We start from the raw sequence: 27,840 nt of genomic DNA on the forward strand, positions 1-27,840 counted from the left end.
CATTGTGAAATATAATTTTCCCAATTCGAATGTCTGCCATGTCATAAATGCCTCGCAATATAAGAGCGCGAATTTCCTTGTTCCTGTCGACTACAAACACTCCAAACCCTAGCATTTTTTTTTTATCTTATTAGGGTTTTTGAGGGGTAGAGGTGCCATTTTGAAAATATGGCCCTAAACCCTAGCGTTCTTTTCTCCTATTAGGGTTTAGAGGGTTAGAGGTGCCATTTTGTAAAAGATTGGTTTAACCTAATCTTCTGCTATAAATACCCCCTGCTAGGTACCACTTAGGGCATCAACTTTTCTCTTCAGAGCACTTGTCTTAGCTCTTTTCTTTTCTTTTGTAAGTTGTTACTCTTTCTTTTAATTTTAAGTTATTCAAATTTCAGTTGTTCTTCTTTATTTTATTTGCTGTTTAATTAATCGCTTTAATTTTAAGTTATTTAATTTGTAGTTGTTCTTCTTTCTTTTCATTTTTATTTATTGCTTACTTTTTATTTAATTTTCGTTCTTTCTTTCTTTGACATTGTTATTTAATTTTCAATTGTTCTTCTTTCTTTCTCATTGTTTTAATTTTACATTTTTTTTTAAAAAAAAACTTCTGTTCTTCTTTTTCTTCTTCTCTTTTATTATTTCATGATTTCATTTCACGAGTTGTTGGTGTTTTTAATCATGAGAGGCTAAAATCCTCAACTAAGGTTGAGGATGAAACCTCATCAATGATAACACATATACTCTTGTCATGATATTCATAGATTCATTGTTCTTATATATATATATTCAAATTCCACGTCAATTTATTTTTTTAGATTGATGATCTTTATTTAATGTTTGTTGTAATTCAATCGATGGACACATCGATTGATTTATTTGAGATTGGGATATCTATTGTGATTTCCGGATACAATAGATGATTTCAATTAAAAAGGGATAATCGATGTGATTTGTTTGAATTGATTTCTTCAAATGTTTTCATGTTTTGAATTTGAATATTGAGCCCATTGAATTGAATTTATGAATAAAATGCAAGAGTATGGTGTTTGATTTGGTTTGGTGAATTCCGATACCTTAGTGTCTTTCTTTATAAATTGTTTTTATTTAGTTTTTTTTTTGTTTATTATTTTGTTAACAAAAATTCAAAAATCTTTGGGTCTAGGTTAAAACAAGATTTATTTAAATAGAAAGTGATTTTCTTTTCTTCACACACACTTCCCTGCGGATTCGACCTCGCACTTGCACGCACTATGCTACATACGATTCATGCGCTTGCGAGTTAAACAAATTTGCACATCAGGGACCCCTCGAATCTTTCTTCTCTGCTTCTTCTGACTCAGTTGTGTGGGGAGCCTTTCTTAGTCTGTCAGAGAACTTCTTCTTGAATTTATTATTCTTCATGAACCGCTCAAAGTTCTTGACTAACATTGCCACTGCATCTTCATCAATGTCAGATTCTTTGTCAGATGAGACTCTAGATTTCTTCTTAGATGCCTTGAGGGCAATAGTCTTTGCCTTTCTGACTGGAGGTAAGGAGTATTCATATGTCTGAAGAGATCCTACCAGCTCTTCAATCTTCATCTCCTCCATATCTTTGCTTTCTTCTATAGTTGTCACCTTAATCCTAAAATGCTCAGGCAAAGATCTTAGTATCTTTCAGATGAGTTTTACATTCGAGTTTTGCTTTCCAAGACTCACCATCGAGTTTCTTAGGTCGCTAATCTTGGTGTAAAACTCTTCAAAGGTCTCTTCTTCTAGCATCTTAATTTCTTCAAATTTAGAAATCAACTTTTGAAGCTTTGCAGATTTTACTAGTTTTGAGCCTTCATATGTTGTTTCTAGAATTTGCCATGCATCTTTAGCAACTTCACAATTTGAAATTCTTGCAAATTCAGATGGTGAAAATGCTTGACATAGTGCATAGAGGGCTTTATCATTGGAGAGCAACGCACTTGTTTGAGTAGTAGTAATTTCATCTGTTTCTTCTGGTTTAATCTAACTAGTTTCAACAATTTTCTAGACGTCAATTGATTTTAAAAAGAAGCGCATGCGGGCTATCCAATAGCCATAGTTCGTCCCATCAAAGGGCGGAACTGAATTAAGATTTTGACACATTATAAAAATAAACAAAACAGAAGTCAAGAGATTACACTCAAGAAATAAATCTAAAACAGAGTGTACCAAGCTCTGATACCAATTGAAAATAAATATTGACTTCTAAATAACCAAGTGTGTGTTTGTGTGCAACAAAATATCTTAAATGCGGAATTTAAAGAAGACAAGATATTTGTTGACGAAGTAGAAACTCTGTGAAGAGAAAAACCACTCCGGGGCAGGCAAACCCAGGAACTCCACTATCCAAAAACAAAGCAAGTTACAAAGCACTCGTACTCACAAAACCTATTGCAGTAGTCATACCTTTAACTATAACACGAAGCCCATCGTGAACGCTTCCCAACCAAGTCTCCTACTTGAAGGGGTCTTTGATGGATTCCTTTACCTTAGGGCCGACCCTTAAGATAGACTTCACACGAACTATTGAGTACACACCGGCAATGGCTAGAGAGCTAGCGGATCTTCGATTCTCCATAAACACCCTCTTTAAGTACTATGGAATTCGTTAAAGAATTCATACAATTTACAAGCCTAGATCCCTCTATTTATAGGCTTACAGAAAACCTAAATCTGCTTAAATTTGAACGCTAGCTATCGAGCGTTCGGACGGAAGTTAGCCTCGTCCGGACAGTCTTTTACGACCTCCTTCCAGAATAGAGCAAATCTTTCCATAACAGGTATACGTCCGGACTGTCTTCGCTATATCTCCTTTCCACCTTCGAACGGAAGTCCGGAATATTCTGAATAGCTGGACAGCGTCCGGACATGTTGCCACGTCGTCCGGACGTCTTGCAGAAACTTTCCAAACAGTGTCGACTACTGAAATCCAACTCCGTGAATAAATTGGAGAAGCTTGACCTAGCGTCCGGACAGTGTTACTCTGACGTCCGGACATCTTTAACGCTGAAGCTTCTAGACATTGCGGGGCGTCCGGACGCCTTCAAAGGCTCGTCCGGACGGTTGCACAGGAACCAGTTTTTTATGTCTTGGAATTTGCAAGGAATCTTCATGGACATCTTCTAGAAACTGTGATCAATCACATATTTTGAAATGAACACTATCCGTATACATGAAGACTCTGAATAAGAACCGATCATCCTGTTAATTTGCAACCATTACATAAAGTGTTTTTGTCATTCAGAATGTAGCCAATATAAAATATTAACATGTTCGATGAGGTGTCTGGATAGGAATGCGATGGCTGCGAACATGGGAAGGGTTTTATGTAGCCGTCCAGACGGTAGGTAACTAACGTTTGGACACGACCCAGGGAATACGCGAATTACTGCTAGGTACTAGGGTTTTGTTGGGGGTTGCAAGGGTTTACTATATATATGTCATAATGTAACCCAAAACTTAAGAGATACATAATATAGCCGCACTCTCTCTTGTGGATGTAGGCAAATTGCTGAACCACGTAAATCTTGTGTCTTTCTCTCTTTTATCTACTCTTTTCTTCTCATATTATTCTTCATTGGTGTGTGCACGATAACAACAAATCACGACATATCCATTGATTGTGTGTATGCTAATTAAACGATTTTATAGTTCATACTTAGGGAAAACGGATCATACCACATCTTAGTAGTTAGGTAGATGATTCGTGCCTATTGAAGATGAGTTATTCTTATTTCTTACTAAAAGTGTTTTCTTGACGATATTGTTGGGTGGTTGACAAACACAAATGAGTCATAACATTCATGTAAGTGAAATTTCCATGTTAATTACGGTTTACCATCATTATGAGGTTAGTAGTGAAGTTAATCCCCTATATCTTGTCCATCTATTTTACTTTTACTCTTACATTTTTATTTAGTTTCAATTGTAAAAGAAAATTAATCATCTTTTCTGAATTAGATTAGAATTAATCTTGATAACTTAATAACTAAAACCTGCAGTCCTTGAGGTTCAACATCCTCACATAGACCTATCCTACAAAGAGTCGTACTGTTACGAGTGATAATTTTATTATTGATATACACATACACTTAAATCGGCAATAAAAAATCCTCCATCTTCTTATCAGCAAGCCGAGGACATCCTCAACCTTAACCGACACCCACCTAAAGCAAAACACCTAAGGCTACTGGTTTTCTGCACCGTACCAAGTAAAAGTCCTTTGAACATCTTATCGCCACTGTTCGGCAACACATCGAGGGTTGGAAAGCCAAATTGCTCTCCCAAGCTAGCCACACTACTCTCATCAAATTTGTTGCCTCGACCCTCCCTTCCTACACCATGAGTTATTTCCTCCTTCCTTGGAACAACCTTACCCCCGAGTTCTGGCAATGCCTTTGCCAACCCCTTTCCCACAGTGGTTTTGGCTTCCGACTAATGTAGGATAACAACGTAGCCCTTATCTCCAAGCTTGGAACCAATCTTGATTGTCTCTGGTGCATGTCCTTAAATCTAAATACCTTAGATCATCGACCTTTCTTCAAGCCAACACCTCCAACACAACCTTTATGATTTGGAAAGGCATCCTTAAATCTAGGGACATCATCAAGCAAGGTATGTGGTACTAGGTCTAGTAAGGTTCTTCAATCCTTGCTTGGTCTGATCCTTGGATCCTTGAATCTCTCTTCTTCCTCCATTCTCCAAAGAACCCCAATGGCCACCCTAATCCCACCCTCAACGTTGAGGATCTCATTCTCACTCATCACAGGAGGTAGAACCATCTAGCCTTACTCTAACTCTTCTCAGACCGGTTTTTCGACTACATCCTTAAAATTCATCTCCCTTGATCTCATGCTCATGATAAGCTGATCTAGTCCCCTAAAAGAAATGGAGCCTTCTCCACCTTTCAGCCTACAAACTACTTCAACCTACAACCCATTTAAGCCCTCTACCTACCCAGGAATGGAAAAATTTATGGCGAATGAAAATCCATTAGAGATTAAAGCTCTTCATTTGAAAGTTGATTTGGAACACCATCCCCACCGATACTATTCACTCTCCTGCCATAACCCTAGCATTCAGTATGTATCTTGCCCTCTTTGTAACTTTGGGACTTAAACCTATGAACATCTTTTTCTCCAATGCCACTTCTCCCGAGTCCTTTGAAAGCTCTCCCTCTGGCCGTTAAACACACTCAAACTAGAGGGTTTGTCCATTGTTGATTGGATCAAGCTTATCATTTGCCCTCCTACTTCCTCAACATTAATGTGGAATCCACCAATCATTTTCAGCTACCTCATATGCCCTAGATATCACCTGGCACACTAGGAACAAGGTAGTCCTTGAAAACATTCAACTAGATGCCTTTCAAATTGCCCAAAATGTTAAAACGATTAGTAATGAGCATCTCGGAGCTTGAAATTCCACCATGCTCCCATCCACCTCTCCCTGGTCTCCCCCTCCCTCAGGTCAAATCAAGTTAACTTTTGACGTTGCCATTAGAGATACTTTATCTATTGGTGTGGCTATAAGTTCTTACTCCGAGTTATCCATTATATTTGCTAGCACCCCGGTCTCTCCCCTTGTGACCCGACACTGGGAGAAGCTTCAAGCCTTCAACAGCTTAGCTAGTCGCATCTACAACCCGAGATCACCAATTTGACAATGTAATACTAGAATGAGACTCTCTAATAGTGATCCTCGCCCTACAACACATTGACCTGATTATTAGAAGATTGCTCCGTTGATCTCAAATATCTTTCGGGTGCTTACCTCCTTCAAGACCTGGTCAGCCTCTAAGGTTAATAGGAAAGCAAATTTCTGCACACATAATTTAACACAATGGGCCGCTATAAACAGATTCTTCAATAACATTCCTGATAGTATTTTCTCTTTACTGGATCTTCTGCTTATTGATTTGTAATGTGTTACGTTATTGTCTTATCTTATCTTAAAAAAGAAAAAAAAAAACCCAAATCCAGTAAATTGAATATATCAAAAAATAGTAAAAGAAGTTTACAACTTCTCAGCTCTTCATAAAAGAAAACACACATATACGTACGAACTAAAAGCGCTACTAAAATCGCAACCCTTTTACACTGGGAACAATAAGGCTATGGACTTCTAAATTTGGTCCATCCCTACAAAGTCCCCGACCGAAAATAGCCAATACCATGAACTACCCCACTCCTCTTCATTTCTCTTTGGCTAAATAAGTAAATAGCCTGGTTTCGCAACCCTCCGTTAAAAAAAAAAAAAAAAAAAAAAAAAAACAGGGAAAAGCACGAAACTAAAAAAAGTACTCTCTCTCTCTCTCTCTCTCGTTTTATCCGTATCTCGCCCAGTTTGGCGTATAGGTTTTCAGTTTTCACTCCCTCTCTCTGCAAATCGGACACATCAAAGCAAAAGAAACTCTAACAAGTGTCCTCTGCAAATTTTCCAAACCTTAGGGTTTCGGAACCTTCCAATCGCTTGCAAAAGCCCACTACGATTCCCACTCGAAATTCAAATTCTAGGGTTTTTCAGATTCCCATACATTACAGTTCAGATTAAGCCCGTTTGGATAAGGCACTCGTAAAATCTTAGCCTCCAATTGGTCGATCCGTCTGAAATGGACTTGCGAGATTCATCTTCGTCATCGTCGTCGACGGCTGCCGCTAATGCGAATCGTGACGGGTCCTTGGGCACCGACGACGACGCCGTCTTGTCGGTCGCAACCGCGCTCGCCAAGGACGCCGCCTTGCACTTCCAATCGAGCAAGTTCGCCGAGTGCGTCGAGGTCCTGAACCAGCTCTTGCTCAAGAAGGAACACGATCCCAAAGTAAGCCTTTCCACACTCTTGCATACATGTTTCAGTTCACTTCTTTGATATTCTTTTAGTTCGTTTTACTTTGCGTTGCCCTTGAGGTGTAGATATCGATCGGATGATTCAATTTTTGCCTGTTGCTTTTCTTTCTGGCAATTGTAAAAGTTTTGGTTAGGTTTGGGTGTGAAATGATTGGGCCCAATGGGGTTGATTTGATTTTGGCTGTGAAGTTTGAGCTTTATGTGGCTTTTGGAAGTGGAGATTTGGACGTGCAGCTTGAGTGTGTGAAAATGGAGAAGAGGTTTGATCGAAGGTTTGGTCGTTAGTACTGTAAATTTGATAACTGACAAGAGTTCGAGGTTGGGAAGGGTGAATGCTGGGTTGAGGTAGTTAGAAAAGTTCTTTGAAGTTTGTATTCTGGTTGAAGACAACCTTTTGTATCATTTGTAATGGAAATATATTTGCCGTTGGATTTGACTAATGATTTGGGGAGGATTTACTCTTCTGGTGGAGGTGAGTTGGAGGCAGAAATCAAGGGCGTTGTGTTTAAGAGAGGGTGAACGCACTGAAGAAAAAGATAGTCATGTGTGGACACACAAGGATTTATGTGGTTTAGCATTTGCCTATTTGTGCAAAGGAGGAGCACAATTTTCAAGAAAAAGATTGGGGCTATAAAAACACTCTCAACCTCTTAACTTCCTATGTGGACAACGGTCTTGGCAATCTGAAACACCCTCTAAACGCTGATCACATTCCAAGGATTTTTGTGTTCAATTCATTGACAAACTGACCCAAGTGAGATACTATTTGTGTTCCATACATACTTGAGAGGGGTACAATACAAGGATGAGCCCATTGAGTTAATGATTTTTACGACCTAAATTACAACAGTTTTTAGATAGTCTGCCTAAGAGCTTCCACTATGCTATTGTATCGTCTATTTCAAATAGTAAGCTGGATCCTTTTTTCTAGATGAACAGTGGTTTTTCCAGTTAAGCAAAAGCCTCCAACATGCATATTGCTTCGATATTTGTTGAATTCTACAACAGAAGCCCTAGTTACAGTAAGTCTGTGGAATGAACAAGACCTTTGTTATAAAATAGTTTTTCTTTGGTATGTTGCTTTACCATATTTATTAAGAATTTCATACGAATTTCTGGAGTTTAAGATGATTCTTGATTTATATTGTGACAAATTTGGACGGCAGCCTTTGATTGAATTTTCTATTTTTATAAAATTTAAGCCATATGTGATATCCTGGTTTGACCTGTTTATTAGCATTGCTGTTCATTTGTGGATCACACTCTTAGCCATATTAGTGGACATTTATGTAATATTTATTATGCAACATTTTGACTCCAATGTACTTATCAAAAAAAAAAAAAAAACATTTTGACTCCAATGTCTTATGGGCATACCATTTTTTTTCTCTGCTGTAGCATCTTTGGTTTCAAATCTTACGAATATGTATATTTTAGGTTCTTCACAATATTGCAATTGCCGAATACTTTCGAGAAGGTTGTTCAGATCCAAAGAAGTTGCTTGAAGTACTTAATAGTGTTAAGGTATGTGATCCTTTTACTTTTTCTCCCTGTGACTTATATAGATGTCAGTTTTATGCTAGTAGATGGCCATATTAGTATCTGCTTGAACACAGTCACAAACATTAGTCACATTATGCAACATCTTACCAATTAAATCCTTAGTAGAAAAGGAATATATTTTACAGTGATGGTAACCTGTGTTTCTCTCTAGATTTTCCACATGTTAGATGCTTTTTTCCTTCTTTGGTTGATGGCAATATTGAGAGAAGGTTATGGAGATTAAATATAGCAATAGTTTTATGGGCATGCAAGAAGGATTGCCCACCAGCATTGCAGTTTACAGTTTCATTATGCCTGCTATTGAGTATAATCAATGGCAGAAGTTAGAACTTTTGATTAGAGCACTTAAGATGATTGACACATCATTCTCTTATAAAGAACATAAAAATATTATTATTTGTACGTGGAATTTACGTTTTTTAATAAAATTATTATTATTCATAAAAAAAAATAAAGATCATAAAAATAAATTCGCGAGGTAAATTCCCGTGCCCAAAATATGTATACTGTCTTGGTTCATTATTAAACTTATATCAGGTTTAATTTTTGAGCTTTACTGCATATAAAGCCTTCTGATTTTTGCCTTCATAAATTAAGATTGTATATACTTTCTTACTCTTTATGTACGAGTTCTTTATAGGTGCTAACTCTTTCATGTCTGTTTGGTTCTTTTTGCACTATATTTGATATACAGTCTTTGATGCTAGTCTTCACGTTAATATAAGCTATTTTCTTCTCTTCTGATGATAATTGTCTCATTTTCATCTTTTCCTCCACTTTATTTGTTGGTCATGAAACTTCTGTTCTGATGCTCAAGAAATGTATATAATAAATTTACTGTTTTAACTCCCATATAGAATTTGCGTTTTAATGAATTTCGATTGCTAATTCCGAAAAAAAAAAGAATTTCCATATAGGAAAGGCAAAACTAGAGAAAAGCCAACTTACCTTTTATAGATCAGATGTACAAATTTGAAAAGTTACTTGATTTAGCATAGTAATAGTGTGGTTGCTAGTTTCAACACTTTACATTGTCACGTCAACCATGCCAAAGCAAACGGGTTGTCTGTTGCGAACCATGATTAGGTTTAGTAAGAGCACAACATTATATATTATTTGCTATTCATTTAGAAACCATCATTTCAGATTGGTTGGTGTGGAAATTGTGGTATGTAATGTATTACTTCAACCCACATTTTTAATTATGGTATATATCTATCTGGAAGGCCAATAATTCAAATCATAAATAATGACCTAAAATGACCCTAGCTAGAGCGGAATGGCCCAAAGATATTCTGTCGCTGGTGGTTGTTTAGACTCACGAAAGTTATTGAGTTTTTAGCTCTTTTTTTTGTTGTCCTCTGATATTGTGGCCACTATTTTGTATTCATTTAATTGTACGAAATTAAATAACAAGAGGAAGGGCCATTCTACTTTGAAAAATGGCAGCTATTTGGATAAGTTTTGTTGCATCAAGTCATTCTAATGTTCAAGGTTATGTCACCTAATATTCCGGTCTTGTTAAAACTACTAATTGATGATTTCATATTTGTTTTATTGGTAGTCATTCATTGTTTCTTTTTATTGTTATTGGTTCAGAGGAGAAGCGAGGAGCTAGCTAGTGCCTCAGGAGAACAGCTGGAGGCCGTTAGCAATCTTGGGCATAAAGTTATTTTGGGGTCTAAAGGAAATAGTACAGTGGCACATCAACTTTCTACTGCAAATAATTCCAATATTGTTTACACGGATGAATTTGACACTTCTGTGGCAATCCTAAACGTTGTATGTTTTCTTTGTCTTTTAAATAAATTTATTGGAGATTGCTGAAGGGTAATTTGTTTATTTTATTCCTTGTTTGAATTGATGTGCTTGTTTTAAATTTTCTCCTACCAGGCAGTTATCTGGTTCCATCTTCACGAATATGCAAAGGCATTATCTGTTTTGGAACCTTTGTATCAAAATATTGAACCGATAAATGAGGTATGATGGTTATTACCTTTGGTTTTTCTTTGGCTGTTGTAATACTTAGTTAAATGTTTTTCTATTTAATTATGTGCAGACAACAGCTCTCCATATTTGCCTCTTGTTGCTAGATGTTGGGCTTGCTTGCAGTGATGCTTCAAAGTCTGCTGTAAGTTCTTCTTACTAGTTCGTTCAAAATTTTGCACGACATTCTCAAATTTTTACCATTGTTGCTTTAAGTTAATGTAATATCATTAGACAGAGTAATTGCTAAAGTTAAGTCTTGTATCATTTTATGTGTCACCCAAAATCTCCAAGTAAGTCACAACAGAGGCATCCTTTGGCCTCTCTCGACTCTCTCCTTCCTTTTTTTTTTCTTTCCCGTCCCACTCACCTCAGTGGTGGCGCGTGAAGGTGTGTCCCGCTAGGGTTTCATTCTCTCTCGCTACTTAGAAGCTTGGACAGCGTTGGATTTTCGCATAGCTCTCTGTTTTTGGTTCTTTTTGGTTTGGTTTTGTCTATTCAGTTTTGAGCGAGGTTGGTGCTAGTTTCTGTCTGGTGGTGGAGGGAGGTTGCATGCGAAGCTATCATGCGGTGCTGATATGGAGCAGCGTTCCACTGTGGAAGCGAAAAGATTCTTCTTTTCCGTGCGTGAAGGTAAGGCAGAATCATTTGGGGGAAAGGAGGAAATATTTTGTTGGGTTTGTGTTCTTGGGTGTCCAATGCTCCGTTTGGCTAGTAGATATGGTTGAAGGTGTTGAAGTCTCCGGTTATAGAAGACGCCAATTCTTATCGTGAAGTTGAGAAGGTGCTAATGGTCAGTGGTGGTTGTAATAAGGTCGATCGTTATCTGGAGGTGGTAGTTTCTACAGAGGGTGGTCGGAAAGGTATCATCTGGCTTCCCGAGGGTCGTGGAGGGTGGGTATGGCGTCGGTTTGGGGGAGAGTTGCGTCAGTTGTTGGTGCCTTTTCTAGCCGAGTCTGAGTTGCAGGGTTTTGTTGAGATTTCATTAGTGGGGAAGCAGGTGGAATCAGGCGTGGAGGCTACTTCATCTTGGCGCTCCTTCATGGAAGTGGTGTGGGCTACAATCAATTCTCCCACAGACTCTGGTGGGTTAAAGAAGCTGATTTTGGGTCACCTTGATCTGTTTCCAGTGGCGGCTTGTTTTGAGTGGGAGAACAGAGGTAAGAATCTGAGATTGGCTGTGGATTGTTCTGGGATGTAGAAGAATATGAAGAGGGCAGAGGCTGGTTTAGAGGAGAGCTCTGGGTCTGTGAAGAAGGCGAAGAAGATGAAGGGTACTCTCGTCGATCACTCACAAAAGAAGATTCTAGGGTTTGCGTGGAGAAAGTTTGAATCGGATTAAGGCCGAAGTGGGTCGAGTGTTGGTTATGGGTTGGAGCATTTACTCACAGTGGGTTTTAAAGGGTTTCGTCTGGGTCGGTTCGCATCTAAGCCCAAATGGGTTCTGGACTGGGTTCAGGATCTGGAGCGGATCCTAGGGTTATTTTTTTGAATCCTGGGTTTGTTTCCTTACTTGAAGATGCCGTAGGTCCTTAGGCGAGGCTTGTTTCTTCACCATTGACGGTTGAAGCGTTGTCTTCATTTGTGACCGGGGATTTTGAAGTCCAGGAGAGTGGGTCTTCTCAGGTAAGGGCTGCTTTTGCCAGTGGGTGTGTTTCAACTCCTACGGTTCAGTAGATTCCATCTTGGTGTCGGTGTTGGAGGACGTAGCTCAACCTTCTTTCTTGATCGCAAACCCTATTGCTCCAAGGTCTGTTCTTCCTCCCTCTCCGACTTTCTCTTTTGATCCGTTGTTTTCTGTCGCTATACCCCTTTCTTGGACAGCAGAGATGCTGTCTTCAGCGTCTCTGGAAGTTTCCCTCAGGCTTGAGGGGTTTACTTCGGCACCAGTAGCTGTTGGTGATGGGTCTGTTGAGCATCGGATTCAGTCCACCTCCACTAGACATGAATCTTTTTCTTCCGATGACACTTTCTCTGGGGCGGCTGAGTTGGGAGAAAGGGTCAATCCTTTTCAATCTTCCAATTGACCCTTTTGATCTGTTGTTTCTCTCCTAACATTGAAAACGATGAGGATTTCTGGTTTAATGGTCTGATCTAATCTCAAAAGTGGCCGATAGGATTTGGCTCGGATGGGGAGAGCATTGTGTGGGATCAGGGTGACAATATTTGGTAAGGGGAGGATGGAGAATCTCCTTACCCTTTGGGTGTTTTACATCCCGACATTCCTTTGGATTGGGCGTCGGATGGTGATGAGGGCGAGGATCCATTCTTGGCAATCCTGGATGCCTTTGATGAGGAGTTTCATCAGAAAACTATGGTTGCGCACCAAAAGACCAAAGCTCCATTAACTACGGCGATGCAAGCGCACCCTCTTGGCGTTAGAAAGGAAAGGCTTACATGATGTAGTGTTGAGTGCCTCATGTGGGTCTTGGGTTTAGGGTTTAGCGGGCTTGTTGCTTTTCTTTCTTTTTTTGGGCTAGTTTGGTTTCTGTGTACTTAGGAGTGCCTTACGATTTTTTTTAAAATATATTTTTATTACTTATCCTTTATATGTTGGTTTTTTTTTTTTTTTTTTTGGGGGGGGGGGGGGGGGGGGGGTGGGGGATAAGTTGAAGAAAAGCCTCTAATATTGAACATCTGAAACAATTTACTTTAACCTTTTGGTCGGAGCTTGTGTTCTTTTCCTTGGGATCAGGGAGTATTTGAGATCCTAATGAGATGACATTTAGACCAAGTAAATGAAATATTGTAGCTTTTTCGTTCAAGCTTTTTTAATAAATGATCCAATTTTCTTGGTACAAGTTTCCATTTTTCAATATCTTTTGTTTGGTTGAGTACCAATGTGATGAAGGTATTGCATACTCTTTAAGTAGATATCTTCCATGCCTTCTATCTTCTTCTTTACGACCTTTATATATGTATGGCTTAACTTAGTAAATAATGGTTTTGGTCTGGCACACTTAATTTTTGGCACATCCTTTTTTTTCTTGGAGACCTTTTAATAGAGTGAGACCATAATTAATCTCCTCCTTCAAGTGGATCTCACTGGTTGTTTTGGCATTTTAGGTAGTTTTAGACCGTAGGGATGGTTCAAATATGTTTGTTGTATGCATCACCTTATTGTAAATGTTAAACCATTAAGAAGTGCTTACTAATTATTACCTTAGATAGTCATTGGGTTGCCTGATTGGTTGAAGAAAATAGACCCTCATTCACACAGCCTTACTTGAAGGATGGTTTTAGTACCACATTCCTAAGTAGTACACATTATTCCTTCTCCAATGTTGCATTGTGTAGGTATTCATATCTTATGTATAATTTGCTTGACTCTTGTTGTCTACGGGTTTTACTTTAGTCTGCTATTGATTCTATTCTAGTTTTTGTTCTTAAGTACGTGATGTGAAACAAGTTATTAGTATTTAATTTTATATTTTATTTACTTTTTAAGAGTCAATTTGGGAGACCCCTTTTTGGTCTAGAATCGATAGGTTTCTGGTCTCTTGGGAATGGGAAGCCAAGTTCCCTGGACTTATCTTAGAAAAGGTTGCATAGATTATGTTCAAACCACTTCCCTATTCTTCTTGATTGTGGTGGTGTTTAGGGGGGCAAGAGATCCTTTAAGTTTGAGAATATGTGGCTTCAAGCCAATGGTTTTGTGGACAGGGTGAGGCAGTGGTGGTCATCTTATTGGTTTCAAGGCCCCCTTAACTTTATTTTGGCTCTTAAAGTTAAGTCCTTGAAAGCTGATTTAAGAACTTGGAATGCACAGGTGTTTGGCAATATGGAATCTAAACAAAAATCTCTTTTTGAAGGAGTTGTGTGTTCTTGATGGTTTAGAGGAAGAGTCTTTGATGATGAAGAGAAATTCTATGATAGTCTTTTCTCATTACAGTTTAGTAGGACCCCAAGTTGGACGACCTTGATTTCGATTCCATTGATGTGGAGGAGGCTTCTTGGTTAGAGAGACGATTCGAGGAGAGTGGGGTCCTTGATGCGGTGAAAGGTATGAATAATGAGAAGGCGCTAGACCGTGATGGTTTTTCTATGGCGTTCTTCCAAGTATGTTGGGAGGTGATCAAGTTCAATATTATGGGGGTGTTCTATGTTTTCATGCTAGTAGCAAGTTTGAGAGAAGTCTCAATGCCACCTTCATTGCTCTCATTCCAAAGAAAACTGGGGCCATTGAACTTAAGGGCTTTCGCCCCATCATTCTTGTGAGTGGAGTTTACAAGATTCTTGCTAAAGTCCTTACCAATAGGTTGAAAAGGGTTGTTGAGAAGATTATTTCAATGCCCCAAAATGCTTTTCTTAGAGGTAGGAAAATCCTTGCTTTAGTGCTCATTGCTAATGAATGTCTAGATATTATGATCGGATCTGGTGAGCCAGGGGTGCTCTTTAAGCTGGGTATTGAGAAGGCCTATGATCATGTCAATATGGATTTCTTACTTGAGGAGGTGTTGTTTTGGGGAGAAATGGCGTTCTTGGATAACACATTGTGTTTCTTTAGTGCACTTTTCCATTTTGGTGAATGGGACTTCGTCCGGTTTCTTCAATAGCTCCCGTGTCTGAGACAGAGAGATCCTTTGTCACCTTTTCTCTTTGTTTTTGTTATGGAGACATTAAGTAGAATACTTTTGTAACTTTTGATGAGGGTCTTCTTTCAGGCTTTTTTGTGGGGTCTGGTTGGTTAACATCTCACACCTCTTGATGGCGGAGGACACTTTGGTTTGCTGTGGGGCCAAGCCTGACCATCTTTGCTCTCTGTGTGCTTTATTTTAATGCTTCGAAGTAGTCTTTGGATTGAAGATTAATCTGGCTAAATCGGAATTGGATCTTGTTGGTGATGTTGAGAATGTAGATGGGTTGACTGGCATTCTAGGCTGTGGGGTTTCTTCTTTGCCCATGAAGTATCTTGGTCTCCCGTTGGGGGCCTATAATGCCAAGTCCATTTGGGACGGTGTTATTGAAAGATAGGCCAAATGGTTATGACGCTAGTTGCATGGGACAGAGACATGATGGAGAGTTGTGGTGGATGCTAAATTTGGCAGTTCTTGGTGTGGGTGGTATTGTAATGAGCCTGTTGGGAACTATGAGGTGGGGTTATGGAAGAATATTAGTAGGGGGTTTGGGCGTGCCGTTGGCGTGCTACAAGTCAAAGTCTATTTGGGATGGTATTGTGGAAAAGATGGAGTGCTGGTTGGCCAGTTGGAAAAGGTAATATTTGTCTAAGGGTGTCATGGTTACCCTTATCAAGAGCACCCTTTCCAATCTACCCACATGTATCTCTTAACCATTCCTACTAGTGTGGCCAATCGAATTGAGAAGCTCCAACTAAACTTTTTATGGGGAGGGTTAGGCGAAGAATTTTAATATTACCTTGTTAGCTGGGCCAAGGTTTGCTCTTCGATCTCTGAGGGAGGGTTGGGGATCAGAAATTTGAGGATCTTCAATCGCGCTATGCTAGGTAAATGGTTTTGGCACTATGAGATTGTGAGAGATGCGTGGTGACTAGTGGTGGACTCCAAATACGACAGCTTATGGGGCGGCTGCTGTTCTCTTGAGCCAGCAAGACCCTTTGGGGTAGGGGTGTGGAAGAACGTCAGAAAAGTTTGGGATTCCTTCTCAAGCTACACTAGATTTGTTGTGGGAGATGGTACCAAGATCAGCTTTTGGCATAATTTGTGGTGTGGGGACATGACTCTTAAGGTAGTTTTTCTAGCCTTCTTTGGTATTGCTCGTGTGAAGGACACCTCTGTTGTAGATAATTTGGAGCTTTTGGGCGGTTCAAACCAGTGGAACGCGAGCTTTACTAGGGAGGCTCACAATTGGAAGGTGGATGTTTTTGCTTCCGTTCTCCAAGCATTCCATTCAGTTAAAGTGCGTAGAGGTAGCGAAGACAAGTTGTGGTGGGTCTCCACCAAAAAAAGGTTTGTTCAAAGTCAAGTCCTTTTACCCCTTGGCTTGCTCAAAATGTAGTCGCTTTCCCTGAAAAAGTGTTTGGCGCACTCGGGCTCCTTCAAGGGCGGCTTTCTTTATGTGGTTAGCAACTCTTGGTAAGATCCTTACTCTGGACAATCTCAGGAAGCAGCATGTTATCGTGATAAACAAATGCTATATGTGGAAGAAGACTGGAGAGTCCGTGAATCATCTTCTTCTTCATTGCGACGTGACTTCTGCTTTGTGGGTACTCTCTTCAATCGTTTCAAGATGTCTTGGGTTATGCCCAGACGGGTTACCGACATGCTTGCTTGTTGGTGGTCCTTTAGAAGGCTAAGGAGTGTTGCGGTGTGAAAAATGGTGCCTAGTTGCCCTTTTTGATGTTTATGGAGGGAAATGACCAATAGGGGTTTTGACGATTTGGAAAGTACCTTGGAAGAGATTTTATCATCGTTTTACCATACTTTGTACCTTTGGACTACGGTTTATGTGTACCCTTTGTCATTTAGTTTTGATGATTTTTTTGTTCGCTTTTCTTGTTATTTAGATGTTTCCTTTGTATACTCCCAGTGTACTGAGGGGCACTTTACACTTTTAATGAGATTGGTTTTTTATGGTGCGTTTGGGAACATAATAGAATCAATATTCTATTTGGGTTTTTTTTAAAACCCGGAAACTCGGGTTGAACCCGGTTTCAACCCGGTATTTTACCCGAATTCAACTCTTTTTCAAAAAATTCTTACTTTAAGCGTGGGTCCCACCTGACATCACCAAAAAACACCCACTAAACACAAATAATAATTAAATAATAGTTTTTAATATTTTTTTTACAATAAATAAATATTATTTCAATCATTATTCAACACTACTTTTCATAACACCAGTCATTATATACGACTTTTCATACTTTCAATCATTTCTTATTATTAAAAAACATTAATTTTCAAACTCAAAAATCCAACACCCAAACACAATATCAAAAAGAATTCTAATTCTACTCATCACTCAAACACATTTTCCTTGACTCGAAATTCGCAAACAGAGTAATAATTCAATTTTGATTTCAAAAATTCAACATCCAAACGAACCATAAGTTATCCAAAGAAAAAAGAACAAAAAAGAAAAAATATTAGTACGAGGTTGGGGGAAGTTTTTAGGTCATACCAGATTTGAGATGGGAGTTGGCTCCAAGGTTAGATTTCGGTATGACTTATGGTGTGAGGATAAAGACCTGAAGGAAGCCTTTCCAGATTTATATGGCATTGCTTGTGCAAAGGATGCCTCCTTAGCGACCCACTTGGAGTTTTTTGGTGGCTTCAATCAATGGAATGTTAGCTTTGCTGGAGGAGCTCATAATTGGGATGTTGATATCTTTTCCTCGTTCTTCAGCTTGTTGTATTCGGTTAGCAGGTGATGGGAAGGTGAAGGCAAGCTTTGGTGGACCCCCTCCAAAAACGGGTTGTTCGATGATAGATCTTACTATAGTGTCCTGATTTGTATGGATGACTCCTTTTCCTTGGAAGAGTATTTGGCAGACTAAAGCTTATTTGAGGGTGACTTTCTTTGCTTTGTCGGTGGCCCTAGGAAAGATCTTTACTATTAACACAACTCACGCACAAGACTCACAATCCAAATCTGAGTCTTGTGCGTTGCAATCTATTCGGAAGGATAGGAGATGTAGTCCTATCACTTGTCTTCCGAATAGATTGCAACGCACAAGACTCAGATTTGGATTGTGAGTCTTGTGCGTGAGTTGTGTTAATATTTACTATTGATAACTTAGGAAATGGCATGTCATTGTAATTGACAAGTGTTGTATGTGTAAGAGGAATCGAGAGTTTGTGCACCATCTTCTTTTCCACTGTCAGGTTGCTTGCGCATTATGAAACGTTTTTTCATGCGCTTTTGGCTTTCTCGGGTTATGGCTAGCCAAGTAGTTGACTTGCTTGCTTGTTGGTGGACTGCTGGTAGTACTCGGATTGCTGTTGTGTGAAAGATAGTGCCTCCTTGCCTCTTGTGGTGCATTTGGAGGGAAATGAATGAGAAATTTTGTGGACCGAAAGATGATACTATTGATAGAGGAGATAAAGATCCTTACGATGGGTAACTTAGGAAGTGGCATGTCATTGTAATTGACAGATGTTGTATGTGTAATAGGAATGGAGAGTCTGTGCACCATCTTCTTCTCTGCTGTGATGTTGGTTGCGCATTATGGAATGTTGTTTTCATGCGCTTTTGGCTTTCTTGGGTTATGCCTAGCCGAGTAGTCGACTTGCTTGTTGGCGGATTGCTGGTAGCACTCAGATTGCTATTGTGCGGAAGATGGTGTCTCCTTGCCGCTTGTGGTGCCTTTGGAGGGAAATGAATGATAGAAATTTTGAGGACTAAATGATGATATTATTGATAGAGGAGTTAAAGCTTAGAATGGTAAGGGCGTGCGAGCTGTCCTGTTTAGACCGTGCTTGAGTACCTGGAGAAATAATATTAGACATGGAAATCATCTTCAAACTGAAGAGAAAATAATTCATAAGATAAATGGGGAGGTAAGAATGAGGATCATGACTTATCTACATATTACTTATGAAAAAAAGAATGAGGATCATGTCTAGTGGTAGATTTCTGAGAAATAGAGATAATGAAGAATTGTGTAATAGCTGGCGATTACCAGATAGTATGTTTGGAGGTAGATGAGATTTGCTGTGACTGGGTGGTGGGGTTTTCTGGTTGATTTGCCTCATCTGATGTTGCAGTGACAGTGTGTGAGTTGCATAATTGCTTGTGCAGAATATTTTCTTGTGCTGATTTTTGGTTGTGCTGATGTTGCAATGACAGTGTGTGAGTTGCAGCCATTTGCTTCTGCTGAGATTTGGTTGTTGAGTTACAGATCTTTGAGGTGCAGCCAGATACAGTGTGGTTTTCTGTAGATGGTTTGGTAGGAGTGTTTATTAGTTGGCTTTCATTGTTTGTATTTCAGCACAGTTACTGATGTATTGAGATTTCTGGTTCTATAGCTTTGGTTTGATGTGTAAATAGGTGCTGGCTAAGGCCGTCAGTTTTGTATAGGTGGTTGTATAGTTTGGTTTTTTCCTCGCTGTATAGCTCTGTGTTCTGGAGGCCTGATGCTTCCTGGAGTTCTAGTTGAATTGCTAGATGGCATTTACATTCTTTGTTGGTTAATGAAAAATTACTCATTCATCCAAAAAAAAGGGAAATTTTCAGGCTTGCGAGAGGACGTTGGAAGAGCTTGAGTTCTTTTTCTTCTATACTGCTATGTACCTTGAGGCACTTTATGCTTTTAATGATATTTCAATTATTTAAATAAATAATAAAAAAAAAAGTATCAAGTGTTGCCCTATTTTGTTTTGGTAATTCAAGAAATAGGGGATTGTCCTAGAGTATTTTAGGCAATTTAATAAATGGGTGTTGCCCTAGACTATGTTAGGTAAGTCAATAAATAGGCTTTGCCTTTTGTATACTTTTTGTGTACGACTACGAGGGTTTAACCTTTTTCTCTGTAAGATCTGAATTATTCAAGATAAATAAATAAATAGGCTTTGCCTTAGGGTTTAGTCGTGAGTCTATTTAAACATGCTTTGTTTTTGTTTTTTGTGATAAGTAAGAAAGATATTATTAAAAAATGCAAAGCGCAGTCAAGTATACAGGGAGTATACAAGAAAAGCGGCTAAGAAGGAGAAGAAAAAAAAACAATAAAATCAATAAAGCTAATCACTAAAGGAGCTAGGAATGCCGCAGTCCAAGAGTACAAAGAAAAGAAGAAAAAATTAATGAGCTCCTCAGTCGTCTTTTCTTTGTCCTCGAACTGTCTACCATTTCGTTCTCTTCACAAGTACCATAAAAGACTAGAAAAAACTATCTTCCATACAACAGCACTCCGAGAGCGACCACCCGTCTACCAGCAAGCGAATAAATCTACCACCCGAAGAGGCATAACCCAAGACAGTCTAAAGTGACTAAAGATAGCATCCCATAGAGCGCGTGCAACCTCACAATGGAGAAGATCTACAAACTTTCCATTCGTTTTGCACTTACAACATCTGTCAATCACAATGACACGCCTCTTTGTACTCCAATGGAGACAAACTTTGATAGAATAAAATTATGAAAAATTGACTCTTTCTCTCCCCTTCTCTTTCTTTCCCTTTCTCTTCCCTGCTTCTCTTTTTAGCTTCTCTCTCTCTCTCTCTCTCTCTCTCTCTCTCTCCTTTATCCTTGCTTTACCCTACTTTTCTGTGTACCATATTTATTAGTACGTCAAGATACTTGGTACAATATATTCAATATGATACAATTTGGAACTATATTGTTGCTTTCAAATTGAAGGATTTGATGATTCAAGTGAGCTCCTCCCCATCATGCCACTTTCCTTATTAGTAAGTGTTGGTCCATGTATCTACTCCAGTTTCAAAAATTCAAGGTACTATACTACATGTGAAATCGCTATGCAGCTTTCATGGGGGGTTCTCTTGTTGGAACGCATGATATAGTTACTACATTTCCATTGTTTCTAGGCATTTTAAATTAGAAAATACATAACTAAATTGGCTGTTTTTTTTTTATTCTGTCCGATATTAATTATGAGATATGTGTGTCTAATTTTTATGATATTATGATATGTAATATACCTATATACATAGAAAAATTTGTTATCTTTCTGTGGTAAATTTCGTGTTTCCATATGGAACCTGCATTTAGACCTAACCTGATTTCTAGAGGTCTCCTTGATTCATTAGCGTTCTTAATAACATCAAGTTGACTGAGTTGAGTTTGGATCAGCCAATAGCTTCAGAGGGGAACATTGTAAAAGATGTTGGCAGTTGTTTTTTTGCCTCTGAGATGAAAGCCTTTAATCCGATCAACATAGATGTGTCAAATCACAGAAATCTTATATTTTGTGTGATGACTACTGTTAAGTGTGATAAACGTGTCATTCTTTCTTTGACATGGAAGATTTATTTATTTACTTATTTATTTTTGTGGATCAGTGGAAGCTTTTCACGCTGTCGTTTGATTTTTTGTTGGGGGGGGGGGGGGAGGGACTTGATCTGTTAATTTTAGCTGTTATCGTTGGCCTATTAGTATGGTGCTATTTGGCCACTGAGCAGTAAAAAATGATACCACTGAGGATCCAGTTGGTAGTGAGGCTAGAATAGTTGGAGGTATAAGAAGAGCGAATGGAAAAAAGGAAAGAAGGAAGAGGGACAAACTTGATGAAACACATCACCACTCATAAAATCGTAAAAACACATTACCCTTCTTATTCTCTGTTGTTTCCCTTCCATAATCCTCTTGTAGTTGAGAGGATGAAAAAGTTTGGGCCCTAGGTGGAGATTCCTCATCGCTACCTCTTTCCAAACAATGAAAAGATACGGTCCACACACCGGTTTCTTTCATCCCTTCTGCCCCACTCCCCTTTTCTTTCGTAATAAACAGACTTTAAATATTTTGAGGGACTAGTAATGTAGGAGGCCTATCTGTATGATTCAGTATTGCAAGTGAAAACACACTAAACTCTGGTGTAGATATCTCAGCTAATGTTGTATTTACCTGTTCCATGGTTGAGACAAGAACAGTTGGTTTTAATTATGTAGAAGTGTTGGCTTCTTTACCAAATGGGGAAAGCGGAATTTCATCCAGTCAAATTTGCCACGTGCCAATGAACTCCAGCTTGAGTGGCATGTCGTCCATCCATAAGAATCAGCTGGAGGGGGAAGTTGTGGTTCGAGGCTTAACACCCCCCCCCCCCCCCCCAAAAAAAAAAAAAATACAACAGATTTTACATGTCTGGCTGAGTAGTTTTTTTTTTCTTGGTATGGAATCAATTCGAGCTTCTTCTTTACAAGATATGGAGAAGTATAATTACAAGCAACTTAGAATCTCCAAACAGCCTTAATGGTGTCCACAAGTACAAGATATGTGGCCTTCTTGTAAGAATTGTGCTTTGAAGCTTGGCATGTGTCAACACAAGTTTTGCATCAATGAAAGATCTTGTGTATGACTGTTGGATTGGCAATGAGTGTTGTTCTGCTGAGTTTCTGAACCTGACTGCCTACTATATATAACTGGATGGAATTGAAATGTGCTTCGTAGAAACTTTTGGACCCCAATTTAAATGTAACTGTTGGCTTTCACTAGATGTTATGCTAGTGCATTTTAGGCAGTTCAAGCCATCTATTGCAGCTGGACTTGTGCTGTTTATAGGGAAATGATAACCCAGTTTGGACAATGTTGAACCAATGCCAATTCTTTTTCTTCGTTTTCTCTAATTTGCTGATATACTCGGTTCAAAATGTCTTCTTTATCACTTAAATGTAAAATTTATGCTTACCATTTTTATTTCTTGTGTACATCCTATTGTTGTTGTTCCAAAATGGTAACCAATATGATTATTTTTGTTCAGGATGTATTGGTATATGTGGAAAGAGCTTTTGGTGTTAGTTGTGTGAGCCAAGGTGACAGTGGAAGCATGGCACAGCAACAATCTTCAAGCCTAGTCACAAAATCTTCCTCTTTTCCTCCTAGCAGTTCATCAGCTACAGATGCTTCTAATTCAGATTTAGCTGCTAGTGTGAATGCCTCAGAAAATCCCTTATCGAGAACTTTATCGGATGAGACACTTGAATATGAAACGATGTTGTCAACACTAGATATTGGTGGACAGCATTCAGCAAGGCCATCTGGTCTTTCATCTTTAAATGAGCTGTCGAGGACCCCAGTTGATAGGCCTTTTACCACTGTTGATTTGAAGTTCAAGTTGCAGCTTTATAAAGTTCGGTTTCTGCTTCTCACTAGGAACCTCAAACAAGCAAAAAGAGAAGTCAAGCATGTTATGAACATTGCACGTGGGAAAGATTCATCTGCTCTCCTCCTGAAGTCTCATATTGAATATGCACGAGGCAACTACCGTAAAGCCATCAAGCTGTTGGTGGCATCAAGTAATCGGACAGACACGGCAATTTCAAGCATTTTCAACAACAATCTTGGGTGCATTTATTATCAGCTTGGGAAGTACCATACATCATCAATATTTTTTTCGAAGGCATTAACAAATACTTCATCTCTTCGGAAGGACAAGCCACTAAAGCTGTCAACTTTCTCACAGGATAATTCTTTTCTTATAATATATAACTGTGGTGTACAGTACTTGGCCTGTGGGAAACCAATACTTGCCGCTCGCTGTTTCCAGAAGGCCAGTTTGGTTTTCTACAACCGGCCTCTATTATGGCTCCGATTTGCTGAATGCTGTCTGATGGCTTTAGAGAAGGGACTAATAAAAACAAGTCTGGCTCCATCAGAAAGATCAGAAGTCAGAGTTCATGTTGTTGGGCAGGGAAAATGGAGGCAACTTGTTATGGAAGATGGCATATCAAGAAACAGGCATGTAGATTCTGTTGAAAGGGATGATTGTACGCTGAGCAGTGATGGGCAACCAAAGCTCTCAATGTCGCTTGCCCGACAGTGTTTACATAATGCTCTGCACTTACTGAACTGCTCTGAATCAAATCATTCGAAGTCTGATTCGCCCTCTAATTCCTCCATGGAGGAAAATGAATCAAGTGAGGCAGCTTCTTCCAGGAACTCAAACCACAAGCACTTGCACAATATTGATTTGAAAGCATTTACAGTAACAGCAGGCTTAAGTCAGGTTAGTTCCAATGGAGATGCAAGAGAACCAAAGGGGGGAGGAACAACTCAGGAGCTCATACAGAACTCTCTCTCGTATTATGAAGATATTCGTAGAAAAGAAAATCAGTTGATAAAGCAAGCTATTCTTGCTAACCTGGCATATGTAGAGTTGGAGCTGGAAAATCCCACGAAGGCCCTTCCAATCACCAAGTCTCTCTTGGAGCTTCCAGAATGTTCTAGAATCTACATCTTTCTTGGTCATGTGTATGCAGCAGAGGCGCTCTGCCTGTTAAACAGGCCAAAGGAAGCTGCTGAGCATTTGTCCATTTATTTGTCTGGGGGAAAGAACGTTGAATTGCCGTTCAGCCAAGACGACTGTGAGCAATGGCGAGTGGAGAGGAGCATCGATAGTGAAGAGTTAAACGGAGGATCAGTGACTGCCAAGAATTCTCCCGCCGAGGACTCGCAAGGTATTGTGTTCCTCAAGCCGGAAGAGGCGCGTGCAGCACTTTATGCAAATTTTGCTGCCGTGTCTGCCATGGAAGGTGAACTTGAGCAGGCACACCAATTTGCAATGCAAGCACTAACCATATTACCCAACAGCCCGGAAGCAACTCTGACTTCCATTTATGTGGATCTCATGCTCGGTAAGTCCAGAGAAGCTCTTGCCAAGTTAAAGCAGTGTAGTCACGTCAGGTTCCTCCCAAGTGGCGTAACATTCAATAAATCTTCATGATTATCGCACTGGTGGTTCTAGAGTCGTTTATGTCCAGCGCCCCCCTCTCAGCATTAGTTAGTGGGTAGATCAGCAATCCTTTTAAGAGGATTTGTAACATATATATAGTTCAATTCAGGGAATAAGTTTTTTTCTGTTCTTTTTTCTTTTCTCTTTTTTTCCTTATAATTTTTCACATCTAGGGTTCATTACTTGGTGGTGGCTGTGTTTTGGTTAGTGCGGATGCCCACCTTTCAGATTTGAGATTTAGTTTGATTCCGATCATTGTGTTTTAGTGGCCAATCCAGTTGGTATTCAAGAATAGAGAGAGATCATGTGCTCCTTGAGAAAAAGAACTGAAATTTTTCATCCTGAATTTGAATTCCAAGCCATTTCCATTTCAAGGGCTCTTAGCCTTCCTTTTCTCTTTTTGTTCTCTATGCAGTCTAACATGGCTTGTTTTACTCTCCCACCTTCCTTTCATTACGTGTGTGGATGCCTTCTGAAGAAAAAAAAATAAAAGAGTTATCAGTGTAAAATTCTTAACTAGTGACGAGTGATCAATCGACTTGGTATTTGACTCGCAATGAACAGAAAGTAGCGGACCTTTCTCTCAAAGGAAGATTTGTCCTTTTTTAGTTCTCTTAAAATTGATAGGCTTTTAAAATAACTATTAGATATGTGATAGATCATCATTGAATTTTGGTTTAATAGTGATTTTAAAAGTCCTTATTGAAAATTTTGAAAACTTTGTTGGGCATATTACTACTTTTTAAACATTTGAGACAAAAGTGAAAAAGTAGTCAAACTTTAAGGTGGTAAATTATATTTTTCCTTACCTTATATTAACACAGTGGAATACTCATAATATATTTTTGTTATCATTTTTACATCATAAACTCACTAATAAAATATACTGGAGCTTTTATTTCTTAATAATAAGTCATTACAACTCTTAAAACTTCTTGATAATACGTAATCACTGAAATATGCCACAGGCGGTATAAATAAATAAATATAGCAACTAAACTAACAAGACTAACTTAACTCAAGTCAGTACTCCATAAGCTAGAGATTCTTAAAAGTCTCAACAGTACACATCTAAGCAAACATACGAATCTACATCAAACTCCTCTTCTGCAAGATCTGTGTTGGGGTGAATTACCCTAATTGAATCTGCGATTACAGTTCCAATGAATATAATAAACACCGACCTTTGTAACATGAGCCTGCTTTTACAAAATAACTCTAACATGTGTCATTATTAAACTATATTAGGATTCTCAAAAAGAAGAGTTTATCAATAAAATCATATATGATAAGATAAACATTGTAGTTTATAAATATATAAAATCTTTTTATCTTTTTTAAGGAACTTTGGATGAACTAATGCGAATGGGTGTTTTGCATTTTCTTTACCACGTATAACTATATACACCCACACCCACATATATACATTTTAATTTTTACGTCCCATTCCATGAAATGGATATATATATATAAAGCAATACAACAATTCATCAAATATCAAATCATATATAAATCACATCAAATTTTTACATATGCAATACTGAGTCTCATTCCGTTCTTGCTTGTCTCTTTCTAGGGACTCTGACCCCACGCTCTCCCTTCAAGTTATTTATTTATTTTTTTAGTATTGGGGACTCTAAGAGCATCAGTATCAAAGTCGCTATTTCAAACCTTTCACCAAATCATAGAGAAATATCTCAAAATCTCTCTTGTATCGAGCTCTTCATAATTTCATCAAAACAACTCCTGTCATAAAGTCTCTCTAAATTTAACACCCATCTACTTTCATGCCATTCATTTTATATTATTTTATTGCACTTCTCCCGTTTCTTTCACTTTCCTCCTGCCTTCCACTTTTTGTGCATCTCTCTTTGGCGCTGTGTGATTTCTTCACCAAGTGCGATTTCTTCTTTGGCATTATGCAATTTCAAAGGCGACTCTAGCTTGCCCCTTCAAAGGAGATTCCTCATCGCGTGTTCCAACTCTGCATTGCTTCGGTACTGCTCTCTCTCTCTCTCTCCCTCTCCCTCTCCCTTTCTCTCTCCGTTGCTTGGGTGCTTGGGGTTTAGTTCAAAGGGGTATGGGGTTTTCTTTTGTCCCCATTTGTAGCTTGATTACGTTTAATTTTTGGATTTGATATGTTTTAAGATCTTTAGGGTTTGACGATCTAGAGCCATCATTGTTTGTGTCTTACGAGTTTGTTGATGTTTCTTTGTATAGGTTTCTTAGATTAAGTTTTATTTGTCGGCTTTGAGTAGCCTCTGTTTGGTATCTTAGATGAAGTTTTTTTTTTTTTTTTTTTTTTTTTTTTTTTTTTTTTTGTGGCCAGAAGTATAGAAGAAAATGTTTGTTCTTTATTGAATGCAGGAAAAAAGAATATGATTGAATTGGTTTTTTACTTTTGACAAAACCCATTGTTGTTTTAATGGAATAGGGATTTAAACAGGCCATAATTGAAGGTTCATGACCTCTCTATGACTTCTAATCAAAGGTTAATGTAACTGTTGTGCTAATAATTTGCTGCTTTTTTTGCAGTGCATGTGTCTATATTCTTTGTTTATCTTGAAAGAAAAATGAATTATGCATTCCTGAATCTGAAATTTCAGCACATATCCATGGCTAATAAAGAGGACGAAAGCAAGAAATCAATCAATCACATTTGGTTTGATAAGGAGTAAGATACCATAAATCACATGTTTAGAACAAATCTAAAGAATGTAAAATACTGGCCAAACATATGCATATTTTTGAGGCTCTGTTCATACCATTTCAGGGCTCTGTTCAAGGCTCTGTTCATACCATTTCAACAATAACATGAGTATAATAATCCAAAAGCAAAGCCCACTTGTATAATATGATCCCTGTTTTTGAGATGTATTTGGTTGTTTTTGAGAGTCCATTTGGTTTGTTTACAAAAGTGAACATAAATAATCTGTTCCTTGTAAACTTCACTTAATCCTCGTATTCATAAATTTTGAAAGAACATTTTTGTTGGGCAGAGTGGAAAATTTTAGTTCTTTCTTTTATTTACTTTTCTGATTTGTAAGAAGAATGGCAAACAATTGAGAAACAGAATTTTGAAGTTCTCCCCTTTCTGTTCTTAAAAGGACAGT

General features: G+C 38.5%; 1 protein-coding gene across 1 annotated transcript; it reads left to right on the forward strand.

Annotated features, from left to right (window-relative positions):
* Positions 1-6,281: 6,281 nt before the first annotated feature.
* LOC133856934 (uncharacterized) lies at positions 6,282-25,101 on the forward strand. The gene is made up of 6 exons (XM_062291992.1): positions 6,282-6,826; positions 8,290-8,376; positions 10,015-10,197; positions 10,309-10,395; positions 10,475-10,546; positions 22,757-25,101. The coding sequence occupies exons 1-6, from the start codon at positions 6,617-6,619 to the stop codon at positions 24,716-24,718; spliced, it is 2,601 nt and encodes an 866-aa protein (XP_062147976.1). The 5' UTR covers positions 6,282-6,616; the 3' UTR covers positions 24,719-25,101.
* The last annotated feature ends 2,739 nt before the right edge of the window (positions 25,102-27,840 follow it).

Source organism: Alnus glutinosa, chromosome 14 (genome assembly GCF_958979055.1).
Source record: "Alnus glutinosa chromosome 14, dhAlnGlut1.1, whole genome shotgun sequence".
NCBI classification, from domain to species: Eukaryota; Viridiplantae; Streptophyta; class Magnoliopsida; order Fagales; family Betulaceae; genus Alnus; species Alnus glutinosa.

Coding starts and splice junctions, on each gene's coding strand:
- LOC133856934 (XM_062291992.1), top strand. CDS start 6,617: ATGGACTTGCGAGATTCATCTTCGTCATCGTCGTCGACGGCTGCCGCT. Junction 6,827..8,289: donor AGAAGGAACACGATCCCAAA/GTAAGCCTTTCC, acceptor TGTATATTTTAG/GTTCTTCACAATATTGCAAT. Junction 10,198..10,308: donor CTGTGGCAATCCTAAACGTT/GTATGTTTTCTT, acceptor TTCTCCTACCAG/GCAGTTATCTGGTTCCATCT.